Source organism: Paroedura picta, chromosome 11 (assembly GCF_049243985.1).
Source record: "Paroedura picta isolate Pp20150507F chromosome 11, Ppicta_v3.0, whole genome shotgun sequence".
NCBI lineage: Eukaryota > Metazoa > Chordata > Lepidosauria > Squamata > Gekkonidae > Paroedura > Paroedura picta.
In genome coordinates, this window is record NC_135379.1 from 43,466,633 (window position 1) to 43,493,538 (window position 26,906).

The following is a 26,906-nucleotide window of genomic DNA, read 5'->3' on the forward strand; positions in this document are numbered from 1 at the left end:
CCTGGAGATCCACTGCTGGCCAGAGTAGACAATGCCTGGGTAGATTTACCAGTTTTTTGACTTGGAATAAGGCAGTTTCACAGGTTCAATCTAAATCATCTTGCAAAAAATAAGACTGGATACATCAGTTCTCTGAAGAATGGTTTATTAGTCTGTGCTCCAGGACGACATATTTTAGCCACCTAACACAGGGGTAGTCAACCTGTGGTCCTCCAGATGTCCATGGCAGGGGCTCATGGAAATTGTAGTCCATGGACATCTGGAGGACCACAGGTTGACTACCCCGGACCTAACAGGTGGGACAAAGGGTCATTATTTCTGTCCAGCACCTGGAGAGGTACAGATGGAAAACAGACAGCTACAAGTTCATCACACTGCCTTCTGTGTTACAGCTGTATTTTCGAGTGAAGATTAGAAACCACTGTGTCCTTTATTTAACTGTGCACTGAAAGCCTGTGGCATAACATGGGGAATGAAAAGATATTACTTGCCAGAAAGCAAACATTTGACTTTTTAAAAGGGGGATTTAATTTTGCTTAGCTCTAAACAAGGTTTCTGTCTTCCACTTTTGCCTGCAGCCAGGACTGTTCATGAGCCCTCTGTGTCTTTCTGTTGCAGTTTTCTCAGCTGATTGGAGGGGCTGGGCAGTAAAGATCAATTTAGCCACATGCTCTGCAAAGGATAGAGCCCTCCTTTAAGATACAACACAGACTGAGAAATGTGTATCTGTGAACATTATTATTATTATTAATGATGATGATGATCATGACATTGAAGAGTTATCAAGGAGGTGATGCTACTCACGGTTATGGAACAGGCAAACAAGGAGAAGGTGCAAATCAGCATTGCTGTTTAGCAGGACTATGAAAGCTAAATTGCAGGAATCCATCATCTGGCAAACGACAAAGCCCAGAACACAGAAAGGACTGAAATATTCTGAAATATTCCATACCTGTAATACAGCCATAAGTCTTGCTTCTCTGACACATTAATTTGTGTTCTAATTCATTTAGCGGAGGCCAAACGCTTCATCTTCTGCAGTGCAAATGGGGGAGGGGGGGACACTTTCAGATGTACTCTGAATTGTGTTCTGCCAGTTCTGGGTTGAGAAACGCCAGGAAATTTGGGGAGTGGAGCCTGGGGAGGATGGGGATTGGGGAGGAAAGGGACCTCAGCATCTGTTATCTCCAGGATCCGTGGAGGCCACTTATTCTCCTGCTCCTTAGTTCCTCAGGGGTGGGGAATTGGAGTTGGGGTGGGTAGAATCATAGAATCATAGAATCATAGAATCATAGAGTTGGAAGGGGCCATACAGGCCATCTAGTCCAACCCCCTGCTCAACGCAGGATTAGCCCTAAGCATCCTAAAGCATCCAAGAAAAGTGTGTATCCAACCTTTGCTTGAAGACTTCCAGTGAGGGGGCGCTCACCACCTCCTTAGGCAGCCTATTCCACTGCTGAACGACTCTGACTGAGAAAAACTTTTTCCTGATATCTAGCCTATATCGTTGTACTTGAAGTTTAAACCCATTACTGCGTGTCCTTTCCTCTGCAGCCAGCAGAAACAGCATCCTGCCCTCCTCCAAGTGACAACCTTTCAAATACTTAAAGAGGGCTATCATGTCCCCTCTCAACCTCCTTTTCTCCAGGCTGAACATTCCCAAGTCCCTCAACCTATCTTCATAGGGCTTGGTCCCTTGGCCCCAGATCATCTTTGTCGCTCTCCTCTGTACCCTTTCAATTTTATCGATGTCCTTCTTGAAGTGAGGCCTCCAGAACTGCACACAGTACTCCAGGTGTGGTCTGACCAGTGCCGTATACAATGGGACTATGACATCTTGTGATTTTGATGTGATGCCTCTGTTGATACAGCCCAAAATGGCATTTGCCTTTTTTACCGCTGCATCACACTGCCTGCTCATGTTTAGTTTACAATCCACAAGTACCCCAAGGTCTCGTTCACACACAGTGCTACCTAGAAGCGTATCCCCCATCCAGTAGGCATGCTTTTCATTTTTCTGACCCAGATGCAGAACTTTACACTTATCTTTATTAAATTGCATCTTGTTCTCATTTGCCCATTTTTCCATTGTGTTCAGATCTCGTTGAACTCTGTCTCTATCTTCCGGAGTATTTGCCAGTCCTCCCAATTTGGTGTCATCTGCAAACTTGATGAGTAGTCCCTCCACCCCCTCATCTAGATCATTAATAAATATGTTAAAAAGTACCGGGCCGAGCACCGAACCCCGAGGTACCCCGCTACTCACCTCTCTCCAGTCTGATGAAACACCATTGACAACAACTCTTTGGGTGCGGTTCTCTAACCAATTCCCTATCCACCTAACGATCTGAAAATCCAGATTGCAGTCCTTCAACTTATCCATCAGAACATCATGGGGAACCTTGTCAAAAGCTTTACTAAAATCCAAGTAAATGACATCAACCAAATTTCCCCGATCCAGCAAACCTGTTACTTGGTCAAAAAAGGAAACTAGGTTGGTCTGGCAGGACCTGTTGGAGACAAATCCATGCTGACTTCCTTGGATCACCAAATTGTCCTCCAGATGTTTGCAGATCGCTCCCTTTAATATCTGCTCCATTATCTTCCCCACAACAGAGGTCAGACTCACTGGTCTGTAGTTTCCCGGGTCATCCTTCCTCCCTTTTTTGAAGATCGGAATAACGTTTGCTCTTTTCCAGTCCTCCGGGACATCTCCAGTCCTTAAAGAGGTTCCGAAGATGATGGACAAGGGCTGTGCAAGTTCTCTGGAAAGTTCTTTGAGTACTCTCGGGTGCATTTCATCTGGACCAGGGGATTTGAACTCATCCAGTGCAGCTAAATGCCTCTCGACCACCTCTGTATCCATGTTAACCTGCCACCCAGACACTATCCTTTGGCTACAGCCATCTCTAGATGTGCCTAAACACTTTGACCTGTGGGAAAAAACAGATGTAAAATAGGCACTAAGCCTTTCTGCTTTCTCTGCATCTTCCGTTAGAGTTTGTCCATCCGCACCCAACAGCGGGCCTATTGCCTCCTTTACTTTACGTTTGTTCCTCACGTAACTGAAAAATCTTTTCTTGTTACAATGGGCTTCCCTGGCCAATCTTAGTTCACTCTCAGCTTTGGCCTTTCTGATGATTGATCTACAGTGCCTAGTAACCTGTAGGTACTCTTCTTTAGAGCTCTGTCCTTCCCTCCATTTCCTGAACATTTTCCTTTTCTTTCTTAGTTCCTCTTGAAGTTCTCTGTTCATCCAAATAGGCTTCTTAGAGCTCCTGCAGTGTTTTCGTATTTCTGGAATAGTCATTGATTGAGCATGCAATAGCTCTTGTTTGAGTAGCGCCCACCCTTCACATGCTCCCTTCCCTTCCAGCATTCTCGTCCATGGTATGACACTCATCATGTCTCTGAGTTTATTAAAGTTTGCCCTACGAAAATCCAACATCCGCGTCAGGCTACAAGCTTCCTTGGCTCCCCATCTCAAAAGGAATTCTATGAGGACATGGTCGCTTCCCCCTAGGGTCCCCACCTCCTTCACCTCATCCACCAACTCTTGCCTGTTGGTCAGTATTAAGTCCAGTATGGCTGAACCTCTTGTGGGTTCATCTACCATTTGATAAATGAAATTGTCAGCCAGGCAGGTCAGAAACTTGCATGACTGAGGACGCTTCGCAGAGTTTGTTTCCCAGCACACATCTGGGAAATTGAAGTCACCCATGATGACAAGGTCCTGCCGTTTGGATATTTTCTCAAGCTGCTCACAAAGTGCAGCATCCAAAGGGTATCTCCTTTGCAAACGGGAGTCTTGTTTTAAAGCAGCCTGGAGTTTAACGTTTGCATTGGAAAACAACACAGATGAAATAGTTGACTCTCCCTGTCTTCTGTGCCACAGCGAGGGTTGCCAGATCCTCTCATACCAACCTGAGACACTGCAGCTTGACTTGGGCTACCAGGTCTTCTGTGGCCACTGGTGGTGGATGGGAGGGGTAAGGTCGCTAGATCCAGATGGGGAAACTCGTGGAGATATAGATATGGAGCCTGGACAGGCACTTCAGTGGGCTACAATGCCATAGAGTCCACCCACCAATGGCCTTATAGCATGTCTTGAATTCCCGTCACCAAACTCCCTCATGGATAACTTTGCTCCTCAGAATCCAGAGATGGTTGTCCTTAAATATCTGAAGTCCTTCAATACTGCACAGGGTTGCCAGTGCATATACTAGCAACAAAATTGGTTTAACTCGCTGTCTAATACGGACCAATTTAATGTTGCTTCTTGGAGTCACATCCTCTGTACCTGTATTGATTATTTTCTCAGTGACAGCCCAAGTTTGATGGATCCTCAGGGGAAGGCTGAGCTAGTGCGGTGCTGTTATTCCGAGCTGTGCTTCTGTTCAGGGAAGGCGAGCCAGCACATGGCTTCGCATGCTGAGCAGTTGGAAGCGATGCTGCTTGAATTTGCACAGATTGGAAAGTGAGACTCATCGTGAAGCAGCGGTGGGGGATGGGGGGAACAAACCGAAAGGCAGGTTCGCGCCGCTTGGTTGTCATGGCAACTGTTGCCCTGCGCTGTGCGGCCTTTGTGTGGACCATGTTGGCCTTTGTGTGGGGTGATGTTGAGCAAACCATGTTGAACACACCCACAGCAGCCCAAGGTGACCTCACGGAAGGGCTGCTAACTCAGGAGATTGGGGCCTGGAGAGATGGGGGATGTGGGCTACCCCACCCCCTCATTTCCCTGTCAGAATATTTCCTTTTTAAGTTCTGGGTTGGCTTTGGTTCAAGGGCCACCTCCGGAAATTCAGGTTGGAAACAAGGAAAATTGCTAGTGTAATGGGATGCCAGGTTGTATACGGACTATTACAAAGGGAAATAATAGAATCAAGTTTCCCCCTCATCCTGTTTAAGGCAATGGGGGAAGAAACAAGGCTCCGTTCCATTTGCACGCTTCCCATCTGCGGCTGGTACAGTTGTTGGCAGCTGGAAATTGCTTCTGACACTCGTTTCCCTTCTCCTGCCCAGCTGTCCCAGGAAGGCAAGCTTTTCTGATCTCGCTTTCTCTGCCCTCTGCTTAAGAGTGTCATTGCTGCATTCTTGTTGTTCAGCCCTGCTTCTTGTGGGTGCCAAATTGGCTGGTGGGTGGGAGGTGAGGAGAGAGCAGAGTCAAGATTGTCCTGTTACTCAGAAGAAATACGAAAGGGGAGGGTCCAGTTTTTAAATCCAAAGAGGGACATTGGCGAATGAAACTCTGAATTCCTCTCACAAAGGCCTGGAGACCTCCTGCAACTTCAGCTGATACCCAGAGAACAGACATCGGTTTCCCTGGGGGAAATAAAATCAGAGTCCAGTAGCACCTTTATGACCAACAAAGATTTAGTCAGGGTGTGAGCTTTCGAGTGCAAGCACTCTTCGTCAGACTAGGAACTCCTTACATGACAGGGAATACATAGTAGAAACCAATTCTGTTATATCAGTAGACTGTGTCACACAACCAAATACAGCCAATGATAATTCTTTGTCAAAACAGCCAATCAATCCCCTGGAATTCAGTTGTAGTTTACAAAAACACAAGGAGAAACAAATGCCTGTGTCAGTGATCAAAGACTCTCACCTCACCATATGCTGCTTGCCCCCATCTGTCTCCATACAACTGTGAAACATTCCTACAAGGGAATTGCTAGTAATTATCTTATCTCAAGTCCAGGGAGTTAAACTCAAAATTACATTACATTGCCGTTACCTTACAGTCACATTATCACAACAACAAAAAATTGTGAGGAATATGGTTACACGAGTTGAACAAGGTTAGCATGAATAGTGAGATAAAAAACCTATGTCCTTGTTGAGTCCAGGGTATGTCATAGTTTTGAGTGTTGTAATAACTTGCATTTCTGCAGTCTCCCTTTTTAGACTGTTCTTGAAGTTCCTTCGTAATAAAACAGCTACTTTCAGGTCCCTTGTTGAATGTCCTGGAAGGTTGAAGTCTTCCCCTACAGGTTTTTCGATTTTGTGGAAATGGCTGCTTTGGAGAATGAATTCCATGGTGTTTACTTTTCTGAGCCCCAAATGCTCTCTAAAGCCTGCCTTCTCAGACTCCACCCCCCAAAGCCTCCAGGAATTTTCCAACCCACTGCCGGCACTCTTATCTGTACCCGTGCTAAAAACCCCAAGTGTTGAGACTGATATGAGCAGGAGGAGTCAGTGTGACCTCCCCCACCCCTTGAGGTCCAGGACTTCTCATCTGACCCCTGTGGTGGGAGGAGAGCGGCCCATAGCTGCTCCCCTGTGGGCCTGAGCAGTGCTGCGTTCTGAGCCTTAGAAGAAGGGGGATTCAGTTCATTTTGGTTATGTTTGTGTAGAGGTCCAAACAGCTGCTATTCATTAAGCAGACTCATTAGTGAAAGCACAGCATGCGCCAAGACCTGCAGCTCTTGGTCAGCCTGAGGGGAATCTAAATAACCTTTGACTGTAATGGAAGAGACAGGTGACAGGTGCACAGACTGTGGACAGATATGGAGGACCATATTGTTCATTATGTTGATGGAGATGCGTGTTTGGCCACTATGTCTTTATTCTACTCAACCTTTTGGGCCCACACCCCCTGTCTGTGGTCAGCTTTCATGCCCCCCTTACTATGGATATTCTCTGTCTGACCTACTGCTGCCTTTTTGAGAGCCAGCTTGGGTAGTGGTAAAGAGCAGGGGGCTCCAGTCAGGAGAACTGGCCTTGATTCTCCACTCCTCCAGCTAGGTGACCTAGGGCCAGTCACAGTTCTCTCAGAGCTCAGCCTCACCTACTTCACGGGGTTAGGGTGAGGAGGTTAGGGTGGTGGGGAGAGGAAGGGAAGGCGATTGTGGGCTGCTTTGAGACTCCTGCAGGTAGTGAAAACGGGGGCATAAAAACCAACTCTTCTCTCCAGGTTTATACCTTTCTCTTTATTGTTTTCCCCAATGGTTTTCCAAGATTTTTTTTTCCTCTCATGAAAAAACTGTTTTCTTATCTGTTTTCCCTGCCTGTAAGTTTTTCTTCTCGGTCTCTTATGCACTATCTTCATTTATATCTCAGACTGGAGTGAGTTTCAATCCATAGGAAATGTACCAGAGTGACAAACTGATGGGCTTGAACAGGCCAGACGAATATCAACATGTCTACATATCTGTAACATGCAAGTCGGTGGCTTGGCCACCCTTGGTTCAACCCAGATCTGTACAGGGGACAATAGTAATAAATCCAGTCATTGGTTGTGTACCAGCATGGTTTAATGGCTCGCTGGAATCCTTGTGTGTGTGTGTATTGGGGGGGGGGGGGTTCTCAGCACACCTACAGGGGGCAATAGAGGAGGTTAACCCTTGAACACAGTTTCAACTAGGGTGGTGCACAGTGGTGTCCAAATCGGCCTGGAATGGCTGATTCGGATGCGACCGCGCACGACTCTAGTTCAACATTTAAAACTAAACTCCCTGCTTTATTGTTAGTATTTTAAAGGAGAAAGCAGACTTATAAACACACACACATATTTGAGCAGGGTCTGGTGCAAGCAAATGCAGTAAATCAAACAGCTGAGCAGGGTATAATGAAACTCTGTATTTTTTCTTCCACAGCCCCAAGACAAACTGAGGCTGCCCAGTCCTTTGATTTGTATTTTGTAGGCAGCTGGAGGCATGCGATCTGGTCCGCAGGAGCCTGGAAAGTGTGTTATTTGAGTAGGATGTATGGCAAGGGGAAGCCCAGAGAGAAATTAAATGTTCACTCTTTTGCACATCTGATATATCCTTGATAAGCATGCCTGTGGCTGTGGGAGAGGTGGGCAAGCTCCCTTTTCCATTCCACCGTGGTCTACAGCAATAGCTAGGGTTGCCAAAACTCCAGGTGGTAGCTGGAGATCTCCTGTTATTACAGCTGCTGTCCAGGTGACAGAGATCAGTTCACTTGGAGAAAACAGCCGCTTCGAAAGTTGGACACTCTGGCATTGAATTCCCTTCCCTCCCCAAACCCTGCCCTTCTCAGGTCCTACTCCCAAACCTCCAGATATTTCTCAGCCCGGGACTGGCAGCCCCAGTGATAGCCCCGTGTCTCCTCCTTTAGCACTACAAACCATGAAGTCACCAATCTCAGACTCAGATTTCATTGGCTGTCGCCTGTATATTGCAGTTTGCTGTAACTGGTGGAAGCTGTTACAAAGAAATATGGAAACTGAATGCTGAATAGCTGGACTTTCCCTCAAGACGGCTTACAATCATATTAGCAACTGTGTCAATAATAATAACAACAATAACAATAACAAAAGAAAGCCAGCTTGGTGTAGTGGTTAGGAGCACTGACTTCTAATCTGGCCAGCCGTGTTTGATTCCCCGCTCCCCCACATGCAGCCAGCTGGGTGACCTTGGGCTTGCCATGGCACTGATAAAGCTGTTCTGACTGAACAGTAATATCAGGGCTCTGTCAGCCTCACCTCCCTCATAGGGTGTCTGTTGTGGGGAGAGGAAAGGGAAGGAAATTATAAGCCCCCTTGAGACTCCTTCGGGTAGAGAAATGTGGCATATAAGAACCAACTTTTCTTCTTCTTCAGTAATATCAAGGCTCTCTCAGCATCACCTCACTGGTCTTTCCAAGGGTATCTATGTTTTCATGTATTGTGACTAGGGATCAGGCAAGAATTTGAGGTGTGCAGGAGAATCAGTGTGTTCAATCCAAGAATGAGAATACTTTTCAGGGTAACAAGGAGTCAGTTTATGAGTGTGTGCGTGTGTGTGTGTTTTAAAGGATGTATATTTTATGTTTATGATTATAGGAAGAAATGGCACCCGCTGTTTCCATTAAAGGTTGAACAGTTTCCATGGTTTTTTAAAGGCCACTTCTTTGTTTACATCTGTATTCAGTCTTGGGAAACTCAGGATCATCCTTGAACCCCATCTTTAGATTTTGAGCTATAAGTCCCTGTCTTTCTCCTCCCTTTTGTTCTGCCACTTTAATTCTTTCTCCCTCCTCCTCTCCCTCCTCTTCTCTTAACATAAACAGACCAAAAACGCTACAAGAGAAAATGGCATTATTACGATTGTCCAAACTGTGTCTCTAGGTAATGATTTCATGCCTCATTAGATCTCAAAGATTTCGGTACTTCTCCATTACAATATGTTGCATTCTACACCAAATTAGGATCATGTTTATCGCTGTCTTGTATAACGAACCATAAAATGGAGAGGAGAGGCCTTAATGAAGTTATGTCTTGAAGGCTACATTCACGGAGAGCCAGGCCTTCACAGAGGTTCATTGTTACACCTAATCTCTCCCAGTTTTTGCTGAACTGTAGACTTCGGGATTGTTCTTTGACAGGAAGATGAAGCGCTTAATAAAAGTGGAACAGGAGCCTTGTGGATTTCAGCCACCCACACAAGGACATAAAATGTCTCTGGACCCGAAGGCTTTTGAAGTGTTGATTTTTGTGTCATGGGTCTGCATTTCCATTGTGGTGCATACCACAGGTAGAGGATAACGAACTGAAGCATTAAGGCAAGGACTAGAAGGACTTAAAGCAATTATATTGTTCCGCTGAGATGGCAAATCATTCTGCTCATGGGTAACCTTTCTCTCCTTCCTCCTTTTCATTTGTAGGTGCTTCAGAAGCTAGGAAAAGCGGATGAAACTAAAGACGAACAATTTGAAGAGTATGTTCAAAACTTCAAGAGGCAAGAGGTATTTTTTTTTCAGTTCCGGATTTAATGATCACATATGCAGTTTTGTGAGTATTGATTGACAAAGGAATTGTAGGGCAATTATGATTCTTGAAGGATTTTTGGGGTCCCCCTTTGTCTTTTTTGAGTCATATTTTTAGACGTGTACCTTTGTTGCAGAGAGTTTTCTTAGGGCTGCTTCCTGCCATCAATTATATGGAGTTGTGTGTTTTTTAAACATTTCTCATTCTCCTCATTATGCCAATCATCCATGGATGGTTCTAAGGAAATGGAAGAGCTGTTTTAGAGCTGCTTACAGATTTCATCTGGAAAGTCAATTAAGATGAAACTGGAAGAAAAAATCTTTTTTGTGCAACCAGCCCCCTAGCTTATAGAGATGCCATGCCACCCACCACCTGGCACCTGCAGGAACTTGGGTGCACGGCAAGGGGTGAGCATAACATTCTGTAATGCATTGAAGTCACAACTGGCCCATTAAAATCATGGAAATAGTAGATCTAGGAATCTGAAGCTCATCTAATCCTACCAGCTGTAGAGAATCTAGTTCAATTTATTTTTATTTATTTAAACCCTGGTTTTTTTCCTCCCCTTCTCCATTTTATCCTCACTACGATCGTTTATGCACTGCAGGTTTCATGCTGGGCTGCAGGCTGGAGTTTTAGTTGTGGCGGGTTGCCCCACCTCTTCCTGCATCCACATGGGGGAGCATTTGGCCTGGTGCACGTCATCCGCCCCTGATTTGTGCTCCTGCACAGGAGCTGGGGCAGTAAATTTCCCAGTGCATAAACGGTCTACAACAGCCCTATGATATAGAACTGGGAGACAGTGACTGGCCTGAGATGACCCAGGGTGGGAATTCAAACTTTGGCTGCTTAGTTCAGAACTCCTGCTACTTAGCCCCTACTGACTTTCCATGAAGATGAAGTTCCTGTAAGACAAAGAAATAGATGATATGATGAGCTCCCACTGTTTACACAACAAGCTTAGCTTCAGTATGCATAGAAAGGGCACAGGTGCTTCCTGAAGGCTTTAGAGGGCTGTCACTGGATTAACTCGGATGCCGATTCATTTCAGCTCACTCAGTCTTTTAAACACAAGTTTGAATCTACTTTGGATGTCCTGGCACCAGTTTCAATCTAGTGGTGGACTGAGTAGAGAAAGAAGATGACTTTTCCTTTGTTGTGTCATTTTTCCCCATTGTTCTTTGTATTCAAAGCAATATCTGGTATGGCCTGAAGACAAAGGAGATGATTGACAGGTCGATTTGATTGATTTTCTATTTAAAGGTTTGGAGGGCAGTGTAACTTGCAGTTCAGATCACCCGTTTCTTGTCCTCCAGGGGAGGGGCTTAGCTCATTGGTGTAGCATGTGCTTTAGGCAACATTGAGCTATGTGGACCCCTTCTCTCTGTATACTGTAGCTCCATATGTATTGAATGGGAGAGCTATATAGGTGATTTCCACAGTGCTTACAATCTAGACACACATGCATAGACCCCATCTTCTAAATCTCCCAACCCATTCAAGGAGCTGTGTAAGTATGGGTTTGGAGAGGGAGGGAGTTCAATGCCAAGATGCCTCCTTTTAAAGCAGACATTTTTTTCCGTTTTCTGGAGATCAGTTGTAATCCCAGGAAATCTCCAGCAAGGTTGGTAGCTCTGGATGTAGGCCACAGACCCTTTACTGACCATTACACCCCGTCAGTTTCTCTATGTGTAAATATAGATTTGTACAAAGAAATCCTTTGTTTCTGTTAACTGTAGATACAAGCTACACTCACTTTGTTTCACTCAGCAAATGTCTTCCAAACCTGTCTTTATTGCTAGCAATAGCAAATCATGCCCTTTAAAAAGCACATGTACATAATTATATGTGATTCTGTAATTATATATGCTGACACATTCAGGTGGGTGGCTGTATCGGTCTGAAGCAATTAGAACCAAGTTTGGGTCCAGTAGCTCCTTTAAGACCAACGAAGTTTAATTCTGGATATAAGCTTCCATGTGCCTGGCGACAAAACGTCTTCTGAACATCATCAGAACGCGCACAAAGCTTATACCCAGAATGAAACTTTGGTGGACTTAAAGGTGCCCCTGGACTCAAACTCTGATCAATATAAGATCAGAAAAATGGAATTCTGTATTCTGACGGTGCTATGCTTATTTGACTGGGTTATATACCTTAGATGATTTTGCTTCTGTGTCGCGTTTCAGGCAGAAGGTTCCAGGCTCCAGAAGGAACTACGGGGATATTTAGCTGCCATCAAAGGTACGAGCACCCAAAATGATTCCTTTTGTCATTTTTAAACATTCCAAGGAATCAGATGTTTTTGTGAAGAGCACAACATGCACTCTGGAGAGTGATTTCCATAGCGTAGTAGTAGCAGTAGAAGAAGAGTTGGTTCTTATATGCTGCTTTTCTCTACCCAAAGGAGGCTCAAAGCGGCTTGCATTTGCCTTCCCTTTCCTCTCCCCACAAGAGACACCCTGTGAGGGAGGTGGGGCTGAGAGAGTCCTGATATTATTGAAGAAGGAGAGTTGGTTCTTATATGCCACTTGTCTCTACCCGAAGGAGTCTCAAAGTGGCTTACAATCTCCTTCCCTTTCCTCTCCCCACAACAGACACCCTGTGAGGTGGGTGAGGCTGAGAGAGCCCTGATATCACCGCTCGGTCAGAACAGCTTTCTCAGCACCGAGGTGAGCACAAGACCACCCAGCTGGCTGCATGTGGGGGAGTGCTGAATCGAACCCGGCATGCCAGATTAGAAGTCCGCACTCCTGACCACTACACCAAACTGGTATAGTGGTATAATGTTTAAGAGCATTGATCTGTCATCTGGAGAACTGGGATTGATTCCCCTTTCTTCCACATACAGCCAACATTTGATCTGGGGCTGGTCATAGTTCTCCCAGAGCCCTCCCAGCCTCACCTATCTCACAGGGTTTCTCTTGTGGGGAGAGGAAGGGAAGGTGATTGCAAGCCCCTTTGGGAATCCTTTGGATAGCGAAAAGTACTTTTTTCTTTTTTTAAAGCTCTTCTTCATCTTTTTTTTTTCTTTGTATGTTCCCAATGGCTGAATTCTAATTTTGATAATACATCGCATATACAGCACTCAGATTCATCTTACGCAAGATGCCAGCTATGAATCCAGGAAAGCTTTGTGTGTTTGTGTGGCAGTGAGGACTGCTGGCCTTCTGCCTGATGCAGGGGTTTCTTTAAGGAATCAGGCGCTCCACTGCAATGCATTGAGATCCACTTCTAGGGATCAGTTTGAGACATGAATTCTTTGGGTATGGACCAGCCTTTCTATTGAAACTAATTGGTTAGGATCACTGTCTGCACAAAGGAGTACAGATAGGGGTATGGGTTTGAATGATTATGTACCAAGTTCAAGAGCCTCTTGTGGCGCAGAGTGGTAAGGCAGCTGTCTGAAAGCTTTGCCCATGAGGCTGGGAGTTCAATCCTAGCAGCCGGCTCAAGGTTGACTCAGCCTTCCATCCTTCCGAGGTCGGTAAAATGAGTACCCAGCTTGCTTGCTGGGGGGTAAACGGTAATGACTGGGGAAGGCACTGGCAAACCACCCCGTATTGAGTCTGCCATGAAAACGCTGGAGGGCGTCACCCCAAGGGTGAGACATGACTCGGTGCTTGCACAGGGGATACCTTTACCTTTACCTTTACCAAATTCAAAGGGGAAAGTTGGTGGGGTGCTTCAAGTCCCAACTGGATCAAATCTCAGTTTTCAACAACAACAAACCCTCAAAGTTGTATATTATGCTGCTGCTGATCATTTTTTTAAATGTTGTTGGCTGCAATGCGTGCATATTATATGGTCTCTTGCCGTATGGATCAAAGCTGTGTTGTCCTCTCTAAATAGGATTAGGCAGCTTCCTGTACTTTTCACACTTGCTTCGTGTGAGTTTTACGTGTAGTCACCCAGACCTGTCGCTTGTAAGCCATATGTTTTTGATAATGGTAATGTGATTTTCTCCCCACTCTGACAGATGGGCTTCTCATTGTGTGGGTTGCGTATTTGATACGGTGGATTTTGTAATGATGGCACTAATTCTCTTCTCCATTTTTATTAATTTGTGTTCTAAAACCTTTGGGATTTCTTGGTTTTTTTGTTTGTTTTGGCTTTTAACCTTTGCACAAGTTTGATTGCAAGAGGTTTGCTTTAGCTTGTGATGATCTTTTGAGTCATTGTGGAATTGATTACTGTCCCCATAGCATGGTGAAAATGGTGACACGGATGTCACCTTTTAAAAGGTTTACTCAGCAAAAGATTGGTGAGTAAAACAAAGGAAGACATTTCCCACACATTTCTACGCTAGTGTGACCCCAGAACTGGTTGGAGGCAGAGGGAGGTTGGAAGATTTTCAGACTTCAGAAATGGGAAGAAGAAGAGGAGCTGGGGGCTTTTGTACCCTGCTTTTCACTACTCAAAGGTCTCTCCAAGTGGCTTACACTCAGCTTTCCTTCTCCCCACAACAGACACCTGTGAGGTTGGTGAGTCTGAGAGAGCTCTGAGAGAACTGTGACTGGCCCAAGGTCATCTAGCTGGCTTCATGTGCAGGAGGAGTGGGGAATTAAACCTGGTTCTCCAGATTAGAGGCTGTTGCTGCTCTCAACGACTACACCACACTTACTTCTATGCCTGAATAGTATAAGGTTTTCTTTCTGTAACCCACTTTCTGGCTGTACAGGACTTTGCTTATGGGACCCCCATGCACATTGCCATACATAGCAAGATCTGCACCATGCTCTATTTAAAAAGATATTTCAGCCTGGATACAAATTTTTGTGAACTGCAATGCCCAACTCAGGAAATACTCCTACAACCTAGATGATGTGGTATTTATAGACATCAGAGAGCCCTTATGGTCTTTGATTAAATGTTTTCATTCTCTGAATCCTGTCCTGTGTCTTTTTAGTTCTGTCACCTGGTACTAGCCTAGCTTCATCTAGCACCATAACAGCTTGGAAGCCAAGCAAGTTTGGCCACAGTCCGTACTCAGTTGGAAGACTGCCAAGAAAGACTGGGGTTGCCATGCAGAAGAGGGCAATGAGATATCACCTCTGTTCATCTTTTCTCTGGAACTCCACTTGGATGGGGTAGCCCTGAGTTGGTTGCTACTTGACTTCTTCTTCTTCTTCTTCTTCTTCTTCTTCTTCTTCTTCTTCTTCTTCTTCTTCTTCTTCTTCTTCTTCTTCTTCTTCTTCTTCTTCTTCTTCTTCTTCTTCTTCTTCTTCTTCTTCTTCTTCTTCTTCTCCCTTCTCTCCCTTCTCTCCCTTCTCTCCTTTTTCTCCTTCTTCTCCTCCCTTCTCCTTCTTCTCCCTTATTCCTTCTTCACCAGATACTCATAATGCCATCTTAACACCCTTTGGAACTGCTCAGAATGGCATCGTAAATGGTCTACAATAGGTATAGACCCAATTTTGAAGAAAGATATTCAGAAGAGGAAGAAGAGTTGGTTCTTGTTTGCCGCTTTTCTCTACCTGAAGGAGTCTCAAAGCGGCTTTACATCTTTATATAGGGATTTTATTGGGAATAACCTGTCCCTAAACAACGACATCAATGATTTTTGATCGTTTTGCCTATTTGCCATCTCCTCTAGCACTGACCGGTTTGTTCGCCTTGCAATCCAAGGGACTCGCAAGAGTCTTCTCCAGCACCAGAGTTCAAAAGCCTCAATTCTTTGACGCTCGGCCTTCCTTATGGTCCAACTTTCCTCAGTAGTTACAAATACATTATTAATTATTAAATATACCTAACGCACATTCAGAGAGTACTATATATTTTTCACAACCAGGTGTTGTTCTCTCAATTCTATGCTGGTTGATGCTACACACATCCAGAGGTGTTGACAACTCCATGCCTAATCAAAGTTGTGGGGAATACAGGCATTAACAGTCCATGGACTTATATATAAGACATTCATTGCCAAACCATACAGCATAAGAGAGAACAATACCTGGTTGTGAAAAATATACAATACTCTTTGAATGTGCGCTATGTATATTTGTATTTGTAACCAGCGAGAAATGCTGTCAAAGCCAAAGCACATCTGGCTCCGTACTAGGAATCGCTTCCCCGTGGTAGAGCACAGGCTGTGTTTATTGAAGGTTCTGTTCATGACTTTTCCAGTAAAGGATACCACATTTGCAAGGCAGGAAAGACTTTCCTATCCCTGAGATTTTGAAGTCTCAACCCTCTCCCCACCCATCAGAATAGGCCGTCCTTGCTGTCTTGAGATATAACATCAGTATTTCTTTATTTCCGCTTTATTAAACAGAATGATCCAGTTAACTGGCAACAAATGATACACTTTCAGCAATTAATACTAAATTGCTCCTTAATTAATGCGTAACATTCCCCCTGCCCTGGATGTGTTTCATTTCTATCACTTTGCAGCACTGAAGATCAACGAGAGCAAGGATCATAATATGAAGTGCAATTCATTGGCTATGGATTTGAGACTGGCCCCTAAATCTGATATATGCAAAATAAAAGATAGTGGTCTCTGTACATTATAAAAGCAAGAGCTCATGAAAAAAGAGTTGCACCGAAATACGCTTCTAATTATATATAAAAAGCATGAGAAATGGATTTGTAGAAATAGTGTCACAAGGTTTGCCTTAGATCAGGGGTAGTCAATCTGTGGTCCTCCAGATGTTCATGGACTACAATTCCCATGAGCCGCTGCCAGAAAACACTGGCAGGGGCTCATGGTATTTGTAGTCCATGAACATCTGGCAGCATTTTCTGGCAGGGGCTCATGGGAATTGTAGTCCATGAACATCTGGAGGACCACAGGTTGACTATCCCTGCCTTAGATGACTCCCGTTTCTCTGGGAATACTATTCCTGTTGTCCATGGATAACCCTCATGTGAATCACTCTGTTCCTTCCGTTGCTTGGTCATTGGTTCTCAAAACTATGGGGCAGATCCTGGAAAAGCAAATTCTGTAGTGAAATGTAACGGTTTTAAGAGGCCATATGTAAGATTTCCAAAAACTTTGAAGCTACAGGAGAAAAAGTGTTTTTTTTAATGGACATTTACTCTCTCATCAAACCTAATCTTATTCTGCTGACTTAACAACATACAAGGCATTATTTGTACTATGTGAGATATTTATGAGAAACAAATTTGTGCAGCACATGGATCTTGATTTTTGCCATCATGAGAGGTAGGCAAAATAAGGCAAAAACAGAAGCAGAAGGCAGAAAAATTCTGGCCTAAAGAAATGCATTGTTCGGATAGAAACGTTCACAAAGTCTCAGTATGCAGGATTGCTGGCCTGTTTGGATATCAAGGTAAACTTTATGATGTTGAAAACACTGAACTCCTTATCATTAAACACATCATAGCATTTTAATTGGTACTAAAATTGTTCACATTTAAACATTACGCATAGTCTAGAACAGGGGTAGTCAACCTGTGGTCCTCCAGATGTCCATAGACTACAATTCCCATGAGCCCCTGCCAGTTTGCTGGCAGGGGCTCATGGGAATTATAATCCATGGACATCTGGAGGACCACAGGTTGGCTACCCCTGGTCTAGAAGATATGTTGTATGTGGGAACATGGGAATTATAATTACAACCCTGACTTTCAGCCAATGGTCCCCACTTAATTATCTCTTGGATGGTTTGGGCCAGTGACAAATTTGCCAGGATCAGCCCAGATCATCAGTTTATTTGATGGAGTACAGCTGGAGGCTGTTGGACTGCCAACCAAGATGGAAGCTGCACCTCTGGTTGTTGTGCTTTGCACAGTTGTGGCAGCTTGAAGAAGGGCAGCTGTGAATGTACACTGACTAATACATGTAGATGTGATTGTGGCTGGGCTAATTAGCCCATTAGAGTCACCCATCACTTGTAGGGCCATGGCACAGGGAAAAGGGGTTGGCTGCAAAATACATGTATTGACATGAGTTCCATTTAGGTTCTCTGATGGAAAAGTCAATGAGAAACACCCGAGGGAGGGAGGTGGCGTATTTCTGGGTCAAGTGAGGTAGCCAGCTGTTGCCTGGCAACCACATCAGCTTCATGTTTCGGAACAAAAAGTGACAACAGCATTTTGGGAATTTCAAAAATCTATAGGTTTTTACCATAGTGGTTGGGAAATTGCTAGAGCACCGTAAGGGCACTTCTTGTTCTGAAACAGGAAGTGATGTTCAGGAATTGATCTGTGCCTCCCCCCATTTCCTCCCTGCCTTACTACTCTACTGAGTGAAGGCAGGGGACAGGGAGTTTTGCCAGTCCCCTGCCAGAACTGGGAAAGCTGTAGTCCTAGGCAGAGTCTGCACTTACTTTCTTTATTCCATTGTCAATCCTGTTGAATTCAGATTGCTTTGAACTCGGGTTTTCCTCTCCCCATTGAAACAGGAAAGTCTTCTGCATGTGGTTAGGGTAGTTCAGAAGGGAGGGGGGAAAGCCAAGTCTCTTTCTTTCTTTTCTTGAAGGGGGGTGGGAGAGAGGAGCCAGGCAGGGAGCCTCTTTCTTTTCTTGGAGGGCTGGGGGGGAAAAGGCAGAGGAGGGAGGAAAAATCCAGGACCGACAGAAGTTGAGAGAAATTGGGGTCTTCTCCTTTAAGGCAAGCTTGTCACATGACCAGGTGTGGCCTATCAGAGGTTCTCTGCCATGGAGCTTGGTTTCCCAATCTGGATTTTAAAAATATTGAGCATTAAAAGCACTCCAAGATATCGTACAATAAAGGTAGGGTCACTCCGGATCAATCCTTCTTGCTGCAGAAGGAAAATTTAAATCGCCCAAAATCCAAACGGAAATCGCATTCTGTGCAGAGGGCAGGGACCGAATCGATCTGGGGTTGGAATAAAAGCTCCGTGCAGTTTACACCCTAGTCTCAAGATGGGCATAATAGAGGAAAAATCCTTTGTTCTGGCATTTTTTAATGTTTGAAAAACAGAAGCTTAACTGGAACCTTGGGTATTTTTAAAAAACCCATACAATATTGCCGTTTGCATGCCTCCCTTCACTCATTCTTTTTATTTGCACAGCATCTGATCTGTGACCGAGTTGAATTTTCATTCTGGTGCCGTACTGAAAGAAACACGTTTTGTGCTGCATATTCAGTGTGCTCTGGAGAGAGCCGAGGAGTGTTTGCTAAGAATAGGTCAGGTGTGAATAGAAATGTCTGTTAATATGTACATTTTTTAGCCGTTGAGCCATCTCGAGACAATATATTTATTCTCCGTCATGCTTTACTGTCTCCTTTCTTACCGTCGGGATGGATTAATTTGCAGCAGTGTGAAATAATGGTCCTCCAGAGCATTCTGAAAACCAAGCTTGCTTGGGTGCTGTCGGCTACATTCTTTCTGAAAGGGAAGACTATTCTCTGTAGCCCTGCAGTTGTGCAAGATAGCTTCTGTTTCTTTGTGGCATTAGGCACTGCTTTTTAAACAGCCTGGAAGGCAGTAGACTAGAGCAGGTGTTCTCAGCATTTTTGACCCTGCAGACACGTATGGAACTGGGGATACTAGTCCCCAAGTAGAACCTGGAGGTCTCTTGGAATTAGAGCTCATCTCCAGGCTGCAGAGATCAGTTCCCCGGCTGCTTTGGAGGGTGGATTCCATAGCATTATATGCCATTGAGGTCACTTCCTATTCTAAATCCCGCCCACTCCCGGCACCTCCCCCAAACTCTCCAAATATTTCCCAACTTAGAGCTGACCAACCCTACATGACAGGGTTAGTTAACCTGTGGTCCAGCAAATTCTGGCAGGGGCTCATGGGAATTGTAGCCCATGGACATCTGGAGGACCACAGGATGACTACCCCTGCTATATGGAATCCATAATGGGTGCCCCAGGAAGCAGAGCCTCTTTGCTTTGCAAAAGGATAGCAGAAGAAGAATGATGCGAAAGGAAGGAATTCCCCGTGGGGAGGGAGAAATGGACTGGGGGTTAAAAGGAAAGAAAGGGAAGGCTGTGGAGGTAGGGCATGGAACCACCCACTGACAAAGAGAGGAAGCCCAGACAACTTACAGGTCATCTCGCCTTCCAGTGGCACCTGCATCCGCTATTGCCATTATGGGAAATCGTTTCACTGGAATGAGCGTAGCCAACATTTCAGTGATTCATTTAATACATTTTCCTCCCCATCTCCTTCCTCCAAGGAGCTCAGGCAGCGCCCACCATTCTCCTCTCCCATTCTCCTCGCCCCTCTTTTATCTTCGCAATAACCCTGGGAGGTAGGCTAGGTGGCTGTTCAAGAAAAAGCAACATGCTCTTTCTGGTTTTCCACTCTCATTTCTCAGACCCCTCCATGATCCACCCTTGATGCTGGGAGTGAAGGCCCCTGGGCTAGAGGCACAGCATTTGGGGGGGGGGTGTCAATGGGCAACCGCAGGAGGAGGAAATGTTGTTCCATGGATGGAAACACCTTGTGCTTGCCTTAAACTAACCAGCAATGGAACTGAATGTTACTTGGGCCTGGGTGTCTTGTCTGAGTTATCATGAATGCACACAGAGTAAGGAAGTTAATTGTCTCTTAACCTGTCATTCCACCCCCTGACTTCAGTTTAGTTTCCACCTTTCTCGCTGGAATGCCACGTGGGATGCAGTGGGGAGAGTTGAGCCATGGGCTTCCTCCATGGCTTGTTTTTTGGTTTGGGCTCTTTTCATGAGTCCAGCGGGGCTCACCAAAGTCCCTCTGACTGGGACCCAAGTAAGTGTGGGGCCAGGATAGTTTTTCCTAAAAGAAAAGCTTGATTTTAACTGTTATGTTGGAAGTACTTGCAAGACAGAATGGATTCATAAGACTCAGGTTCCCCCCTCCCCCCAAAAATATCATTTGCACCTATTTATTTTTACTAGAATATCATCAATCTTTTTGTGAAAAACTGTGTTTTATGGCTTTCAGACACATTAATCCTGGGTTGGTCCTTCGCCTTATTACATTGGTATTATCTTTATTTTAAGCAATCGTTGTTGATCCATATGCTGTCTCAAAGGGTAGTCCATCTGTGGCACAGCCCTCTATCTAGCAATTGTTTCTTTTTCTTTCCATCTTCCAGGCATGCAAGATGCTTCTAAGAAGCTTACGGAGTCCCTGCATGAAGTCTATGAGCCTGAATGGTATGGCCGGGAAGACGTGAAGATAGTTGGAGAGGTAAGGTGAAAAAAATGTGACCAAAGAACTTTCTGGCGGGTCATGTTTGGTGATGGGAACAATACAGGACTCTGATAGACTTTAGTATATAAAGGGCTTTGGCCAAATAATTGGATTTTCTTCCTTTTTTCCCCAAGGCCCCAAGAAAGAATAAATCTAATTACTATTTAAAAGTTGGTTTAAGTTTCAAGGGAGCAAGCCATTGATTTCCTTTTACCGTGTTTGGAATTAGCCATGGTGTTGCAAATTCAGTCATTGGCCTTCCATGGGACCTAAATACTTGCCTCAAGAAATGCTATTCATCTTTTCAAGAAGGTCCTGTTCATTTATAGCCATTGTTCAAGGTGCTGATTTACCTTGGACATCTCTGCAAACTGACTGGATATCTGCGGTTAATGTGCTCAGATGTAGTAATGACTGCCACTATGTGTACCCCTGTGATTAAATGTTGCGCCATTAAAAGCAGAATTTATTTCCTTGGCAATTACTAGGTTCTTATAATGATCCATAGACTCCCATTAAAACAGAAGAGATATTCTAAATGAGCTGCACTTTGACCTTTTCCACTTGGGGGATTAGGCCTGGGCTGGCACTCGTCTGGTTGTGGGGGTAATCCCTGCTTCCAAGTGATGTTGGCACTGGCCCATGGCTGGCCGGACTCAGGCCCTTGGTTGCTCCACGGATTCTTCCCTCCTATGCTGCGGGTGCCATCAGGGCCTATTGTCAGGCCAGGCTTGTCTGGCAGGGAAGAGTTGAGCCCAGGTCTTCCCCTTGCCCAGCGCTGATGGTGTCCTGGAAGGGACACAAAACATATTTTTTTATTTAGGAACCCGGTATTGCTGCAGTGTTCCTAAAAAGAAAAAAAAGGGTCCCTTGCCCCCCTGTGTGACGGAACTTTTCCACCCTGGCTGCCTCATGAGGAGGCACTAATTCAGGGTGAATGAAGTCTGGCAGGGAAACTCTTCCTCTGTCAGGACCTGGGAAGAGGCGGGGCAAACTTCCCTGTCACAAACACCCAGTGGCAGTCCAACATGGCTGCACCAGGCTGGAAAGGGTCTGAGTCACATGCCACACCATTGGATGTCTATTTCAACCATAAACAAATGCTTTGCCATCACTGGACTTAATGGGATGAGGTGGGATTAAGTTAGAATTACCAATCCCTCACTTGGGGCAAAGGATACCCTGCCCAGGGGCCTCCTCCATCTGCTGGCCATTGGGACGGGGGGGGGGGGCGGCTTACCAGCAGCAAAAGGAGGTCTAGACTAGTATCCCTGGCAACTCAGCAATGTCACTTCTGGCACACGCTAGAAATAACTTCTACCCAAATACCAGAGCATCCTGGCATCACTGGCAACATGAGGACATCACTTGTGGTGCACACCAGAATGAATGTTGTTGCAGAGCCTTCCTAGGACTCTGCTGCCAGCAAGTCTCCCTACCCCGCCAGTTACTGGGATAACCCCGCAAATGTAGGGCAAGTGGTCCTTAACTGAGGACATTTATCCTTCACTGGGCATGGAGACTTCTGGGCATATCAGCTGAGACCCAACTGAGGCTGAATTAGACTTGCCTTGAAAACATGTTTGCAGAACAGGGAACAGTTATGTCTGGAGACTTTGACGCACTCAAGTGAGTCATAACATAACTTGGGGATGGCCTCAATAACTTGCCAGGTCTCACTATTCATGAGGTTTATGATAGCAGAGAACCTGCTGGAATGTGGCAGGTTCTGCCTCCAACAATTTTGAACCAACCCAGATTTCCATTGCCCATTCTGGCTTAGGCGGACTTCTCCATTCCTCTTTGCTACATGTGAAGATATGATCTGATGCTCTTTGTTGATATTTGATTGTCTCTACATTTCATTCTACATACACTACATTTCTTTGTCATATTACTATGTTTTTATTTATTTATTTATTTTGCCTGCTTTAAAGAAATAAGAAATTAGGGCTTATTCTGTGATTCTAGATTTATTTAGAATCAAATGGCGTGAAATCAAACGGTGAATAACACTGGGCTTGAACGCAATATTAGGATATCAGCATTAATACAAAGTGCTGGCTAGTCAACGCCTTGTCTTCCCCATAACAACCTTTGGATGCAAAAGCTGGACCCTAAAGAAAGAAGACAAGAGGAAAATAGATGCTTTCGAATTATGGTGTTGGAGATGAATGCTGCGAATCCCATGGACAGCCAAAGTTACCAACAAGACAGTTTTAGAGAGGAGCAAACCAACTATGTCATTAGAAGGAAAGATATTATGGCTAAAGCTCACTTACTGTGGACACATCCTGTGATCAACCTTGCTGGAGAAATCATTAATGCTTGGCATGGTCAGCAGCAAAAGGAAACATGGTTGCTAAAGGATCCGCTGGCTCAACACAATCCAAGCTGATACAGGAATGACCACGGACCAACTGAAAGAAGCAGTCAGAGACAGGGAACCATGGTGAAGACTTTCCTATAGAATTGCCGAGGGTCGGACACGACTGAACGGATAATATCATCATCAGATTTTTTTGCCTATTATACGTTATTGTACTTATTGCACAAATATCCCAAGAAGCAACAATTACAGCACTGACACAAAACTTGATTCCCATTTCGGGATTGAAGCATTCTGTGGCTGACCTAGCATGTATCTTGTAATGGCAGGAAGGGTGCCTTTCACATGAGGTGTGCAGAGTTGGATGCTGCCTGGTGTTTATCGACTTTCAGATATGTATACCCAAGATGGAAAAAAGGCCATCAGTTATACTTTATTGTAAGGTCCTCGTCAGACTCAGTTTTACAAAGAGAAAAAATCAATGCGATCATAGTGGGAGTGAGTTTTCATGCTGTCTCCAGTGCTACTTTCACTGCATGTAGAAAGTGACATGTGACATCCTTGCAGTGGGGTGAAAGAAGGGGCAGGTCACCAGGTCAGGAAAATTCCATGCACAGGTGAATGTTCATGCATTGGATGGGAGATTGTCAGAGATAGTAACATCTGGTCAGTCCCTAAGGAAAAACAATGCATGAAATGCTTATTTAGAATAGAAAAATATAAAAATCTGCCCAATGTATACCCATTGTTGGCTTAAGTGTATATATGTAAGGTGTGAGCACATTTGCAACCTTGCACACCAACAGATATGGATTGCAACTGCTGCCTTATCAATCTTCATTTTGCTGCATTTCTTCTTGGTCCACAGAAGTGTGATGTACTTTGGGAAGATTTTCATCAAAAGCTGGTGGATGGATCATTGCTGACCTTGGATACATATCTAGGACAGTTTCCTGATATTAAGGTAATGCAATATTTCATTTGAGGCCAGTTCACATAAAAACATTGGGCTCACAGAGATGTTGAGTCCGTGTACAAGTTTGTCACAGCACATGAGCATCTGTCAAGTGCGTCATCCATAAGTGGGCATGTCCCATTCCTGTGACCATCTCATGTCAAGGAAATTGAAATGATGCTTTATGATTCTACCACACACAATAGTTCTGCATTTCTGATCTTGTGAAAATTAGCAAGAGTTAGTATGTGGAGTTCCTCTTCTAGATATTATCTGCTCCACTATATATTTCTGTTAAGGGCTTGGAGGAGGAGTGTGTCTCATGTCTTAAGTGTCACTCAGCTCTTAACACTCACTCAAGACAGCTGTCCCGCCCCTGATTGCCTCCTCCTCCAACTGGCTTGCCTGTCTGTCCAGCAGCCAGCCTTCTGTCCCCCACCCCTGACCACCCCTTCCTCCTTCCACTTCCTTCCCTTTGAGGCTCAGAGGCTGCAGATCCCTGCTGCATAACAGCTGTCCCTGCTGGTGAGTTCCCTTCCCAAGGCCCTCCAGCCTGCAGCCTTTCCAGGTTCTGGGGGGAGGCCATCCACAGAGTTCTCTCACCCCACCCCCCAATCTAGTGCCCATTGTATTCTTGCTTTGCCCCTGCATATGGGTGTTCATCTATTAAGTTGCTTGTACATGGACAATGGCTACTAATGGAGGAGAGTGTTCAAATTGACCCTTAACTTTGCTTCAACAACACCAATTTTGAGATCTGACCAGTATTTCACACCAGAATAATTTTGATTAAATCTGTTCTAGTTTACTTGTGTGTCTGTGTATTAGCTAATTACGCAATGGCCCAAAAGACAGCCATTGCAGAGATTAATAGAAAGCAAACAGAGAAATCTTACCACATATTTTTCATTTCAAATTATAATAAGCAATAACCAGTGTCAATTACACAGGTCAGACTGTCGAGAATTACTCCTTCTAGCTCTCTGATAATATATTAACCTCATCAGACCAAATTTTATTAAATTATCTATTTATAGGAGATTCTAATTTCTTCCAGTTTGCTGCTATGGCCATAATGCCTACCATGAATAAATTTAACACTAAGTCCAAATCTACATAGCCTTTCAAAATTTCTAATAGATCCTGTTTAAGTTCAAAAGGTATATTCTTACCCATGATTTCATTAGATCTTTTAAAATTAAAAATAAATTAAAATTTCCCTGAAGAACTTTCATGCTATGAAACTGAAATGAGACCCAGAAAAGATACCTGTCACATATTTGGCCTTCAGGAAATGTTCCCAAATATTTTTCTGCCAAATGTTTCCCTGAATGCCATATTAGTTGGGATGCCAGACTCCTGCGGATCCCCCAGAGTTCCATCTCATCTCCAGACTACAGAGATCAGTTCCCCTGGAGAAAATGGATGTTTTGGATCACACCAATGCCCATGTCCTTCCCAAGCTCTATCTGCAAATTTCCATGAATTTCCAAGCCTGGATCTTTCAGCCCTGTGCCCCTCCGTCCATTCCCTGCTGGTGGCCAACTCTACATATTAGAGCCAGGAGATATTCTTCGTTGGCCATATGAATTAGTGTATTTTTCTTTCACTTTTGCTTGAGACATATATGGCTTTCTGTACTGTGCTGAGTTATACAGATTAAACATTAACTTCTGGCACCCTGGTTGCAATTTGGAGCAGGGGATAGGTGGTATTCCCAATTAGATCTTTGCTTGCTTTCCATTGATATCCATTTTTTGAGCTGATTGGTGGGCTTTTCAGTGTCTTCTGAAGGTCAACATGTTTAAAGTGGTGCTGTAAATCAGGGGTAGTCAACCTGTGGTCCTCCAGATGTCCATGGACTACAATTCCCATGAGCCCCTGCCAGCAAACGCTGGCAGGGGCTCATGGGAATTGTAGTCCATGGACATCTGGAGGACCACAGGTTGGCTACCCCTGCTGTAAATGACTTGGGTGGGTGCCTAAGAAGAACTGTGTGTTTTGACTGTGGCAACTCTTCACAGAATCGCATTGCAAAGCGCAGCCGAAAACTGGTTGACTATGACAGTGCCAGACATCACCTGGAAGCTCTGCAGAGTTCAAAGAGAAAAGACGAAGGCAGAATTACTAAGGTAGAACATTATCTCTAAATTACACTCGGCACCAGAATGGATGACTGTGAGCAAAACTGTTCACAAAATCCTTTGTCTCGTTTTTTTTTTTTTTAATTACCTGTCCGAGCCACACATTTCACTGCAGCAAAAATGCACGGCAAGAGAAACCAGAGTTGATTAGTGATGTAGGAAACTCCTGCCAGGCTCCAGTGCATTGATATTGTGTCACCTGTGTCTGAGTGCCAAGAATTTCATAGGCCTTGTCTGTGCTTCTAATGACAGGCAAGCCTCTCATGGCATCCTACGTGTCAGGCTTTTGCCTTCATTAGTTCAGAGTAAATGGGTACTTGGGCTCCTCAATTTGTTACCCACCTTCACCCATAATTTACTGCGGCTAGTTGTTCTTTCATCATGTATTACAGGAAATGCTTCCTAATGACGCTTCTATGTTAACATCTGTAGAGAGGAATTGGTGTAGGTCAGCTGAAGAGTCACATGGCCCTATAAAGGAGAAGCAGTCCTCCAGCTCGGGGTGAATTAAGAGCCAATCTGCGACTCTTCTTTATTTTCCAAGGACTGTTTTTTGGTTCAGTGGGTCTATTATGACATGCTGTTCATTGCTCTTTTGAAAATATATGCAAGTTGAATTCACGGGTTTCTGGGTTGTCATCTAACAA

General features: G+C 44.6%; 1 protein-coding gene across 1 annotated transcript in view; it reads left to right on the top strand.

Moving 5' to 3' along the window:
* Positions 1-26,906, top strand: part of AMPH (amphiphysin) — a 111,686-nt gene that overhangs the window by 34,669 nt on the left and 50,111 nt on the right. Inside the window, exons 2-6 of the mRNA XM_077303546.1 lie at positions 9,616-9,696; positions 11,908-11,962; positions 20,734-20,828; positions 24,029-24,124; positions 26,140-26,247. Of these exons, the coding sequence (XP_077159661.1) occupies positions 9,616-9,696; positions 11,908-11,962; positions 20,734-20,828; positions 24,029-24,124; positions 26,140-26,247 (435 nt within the window). The remainder of the gene's footprint in view (positions 1-9,615; positions 9,697-11,907; positions 11,963-20,733; positions 20,829-24,028; positions 24,125-26,139; positions 26,248-26,906) is intronic.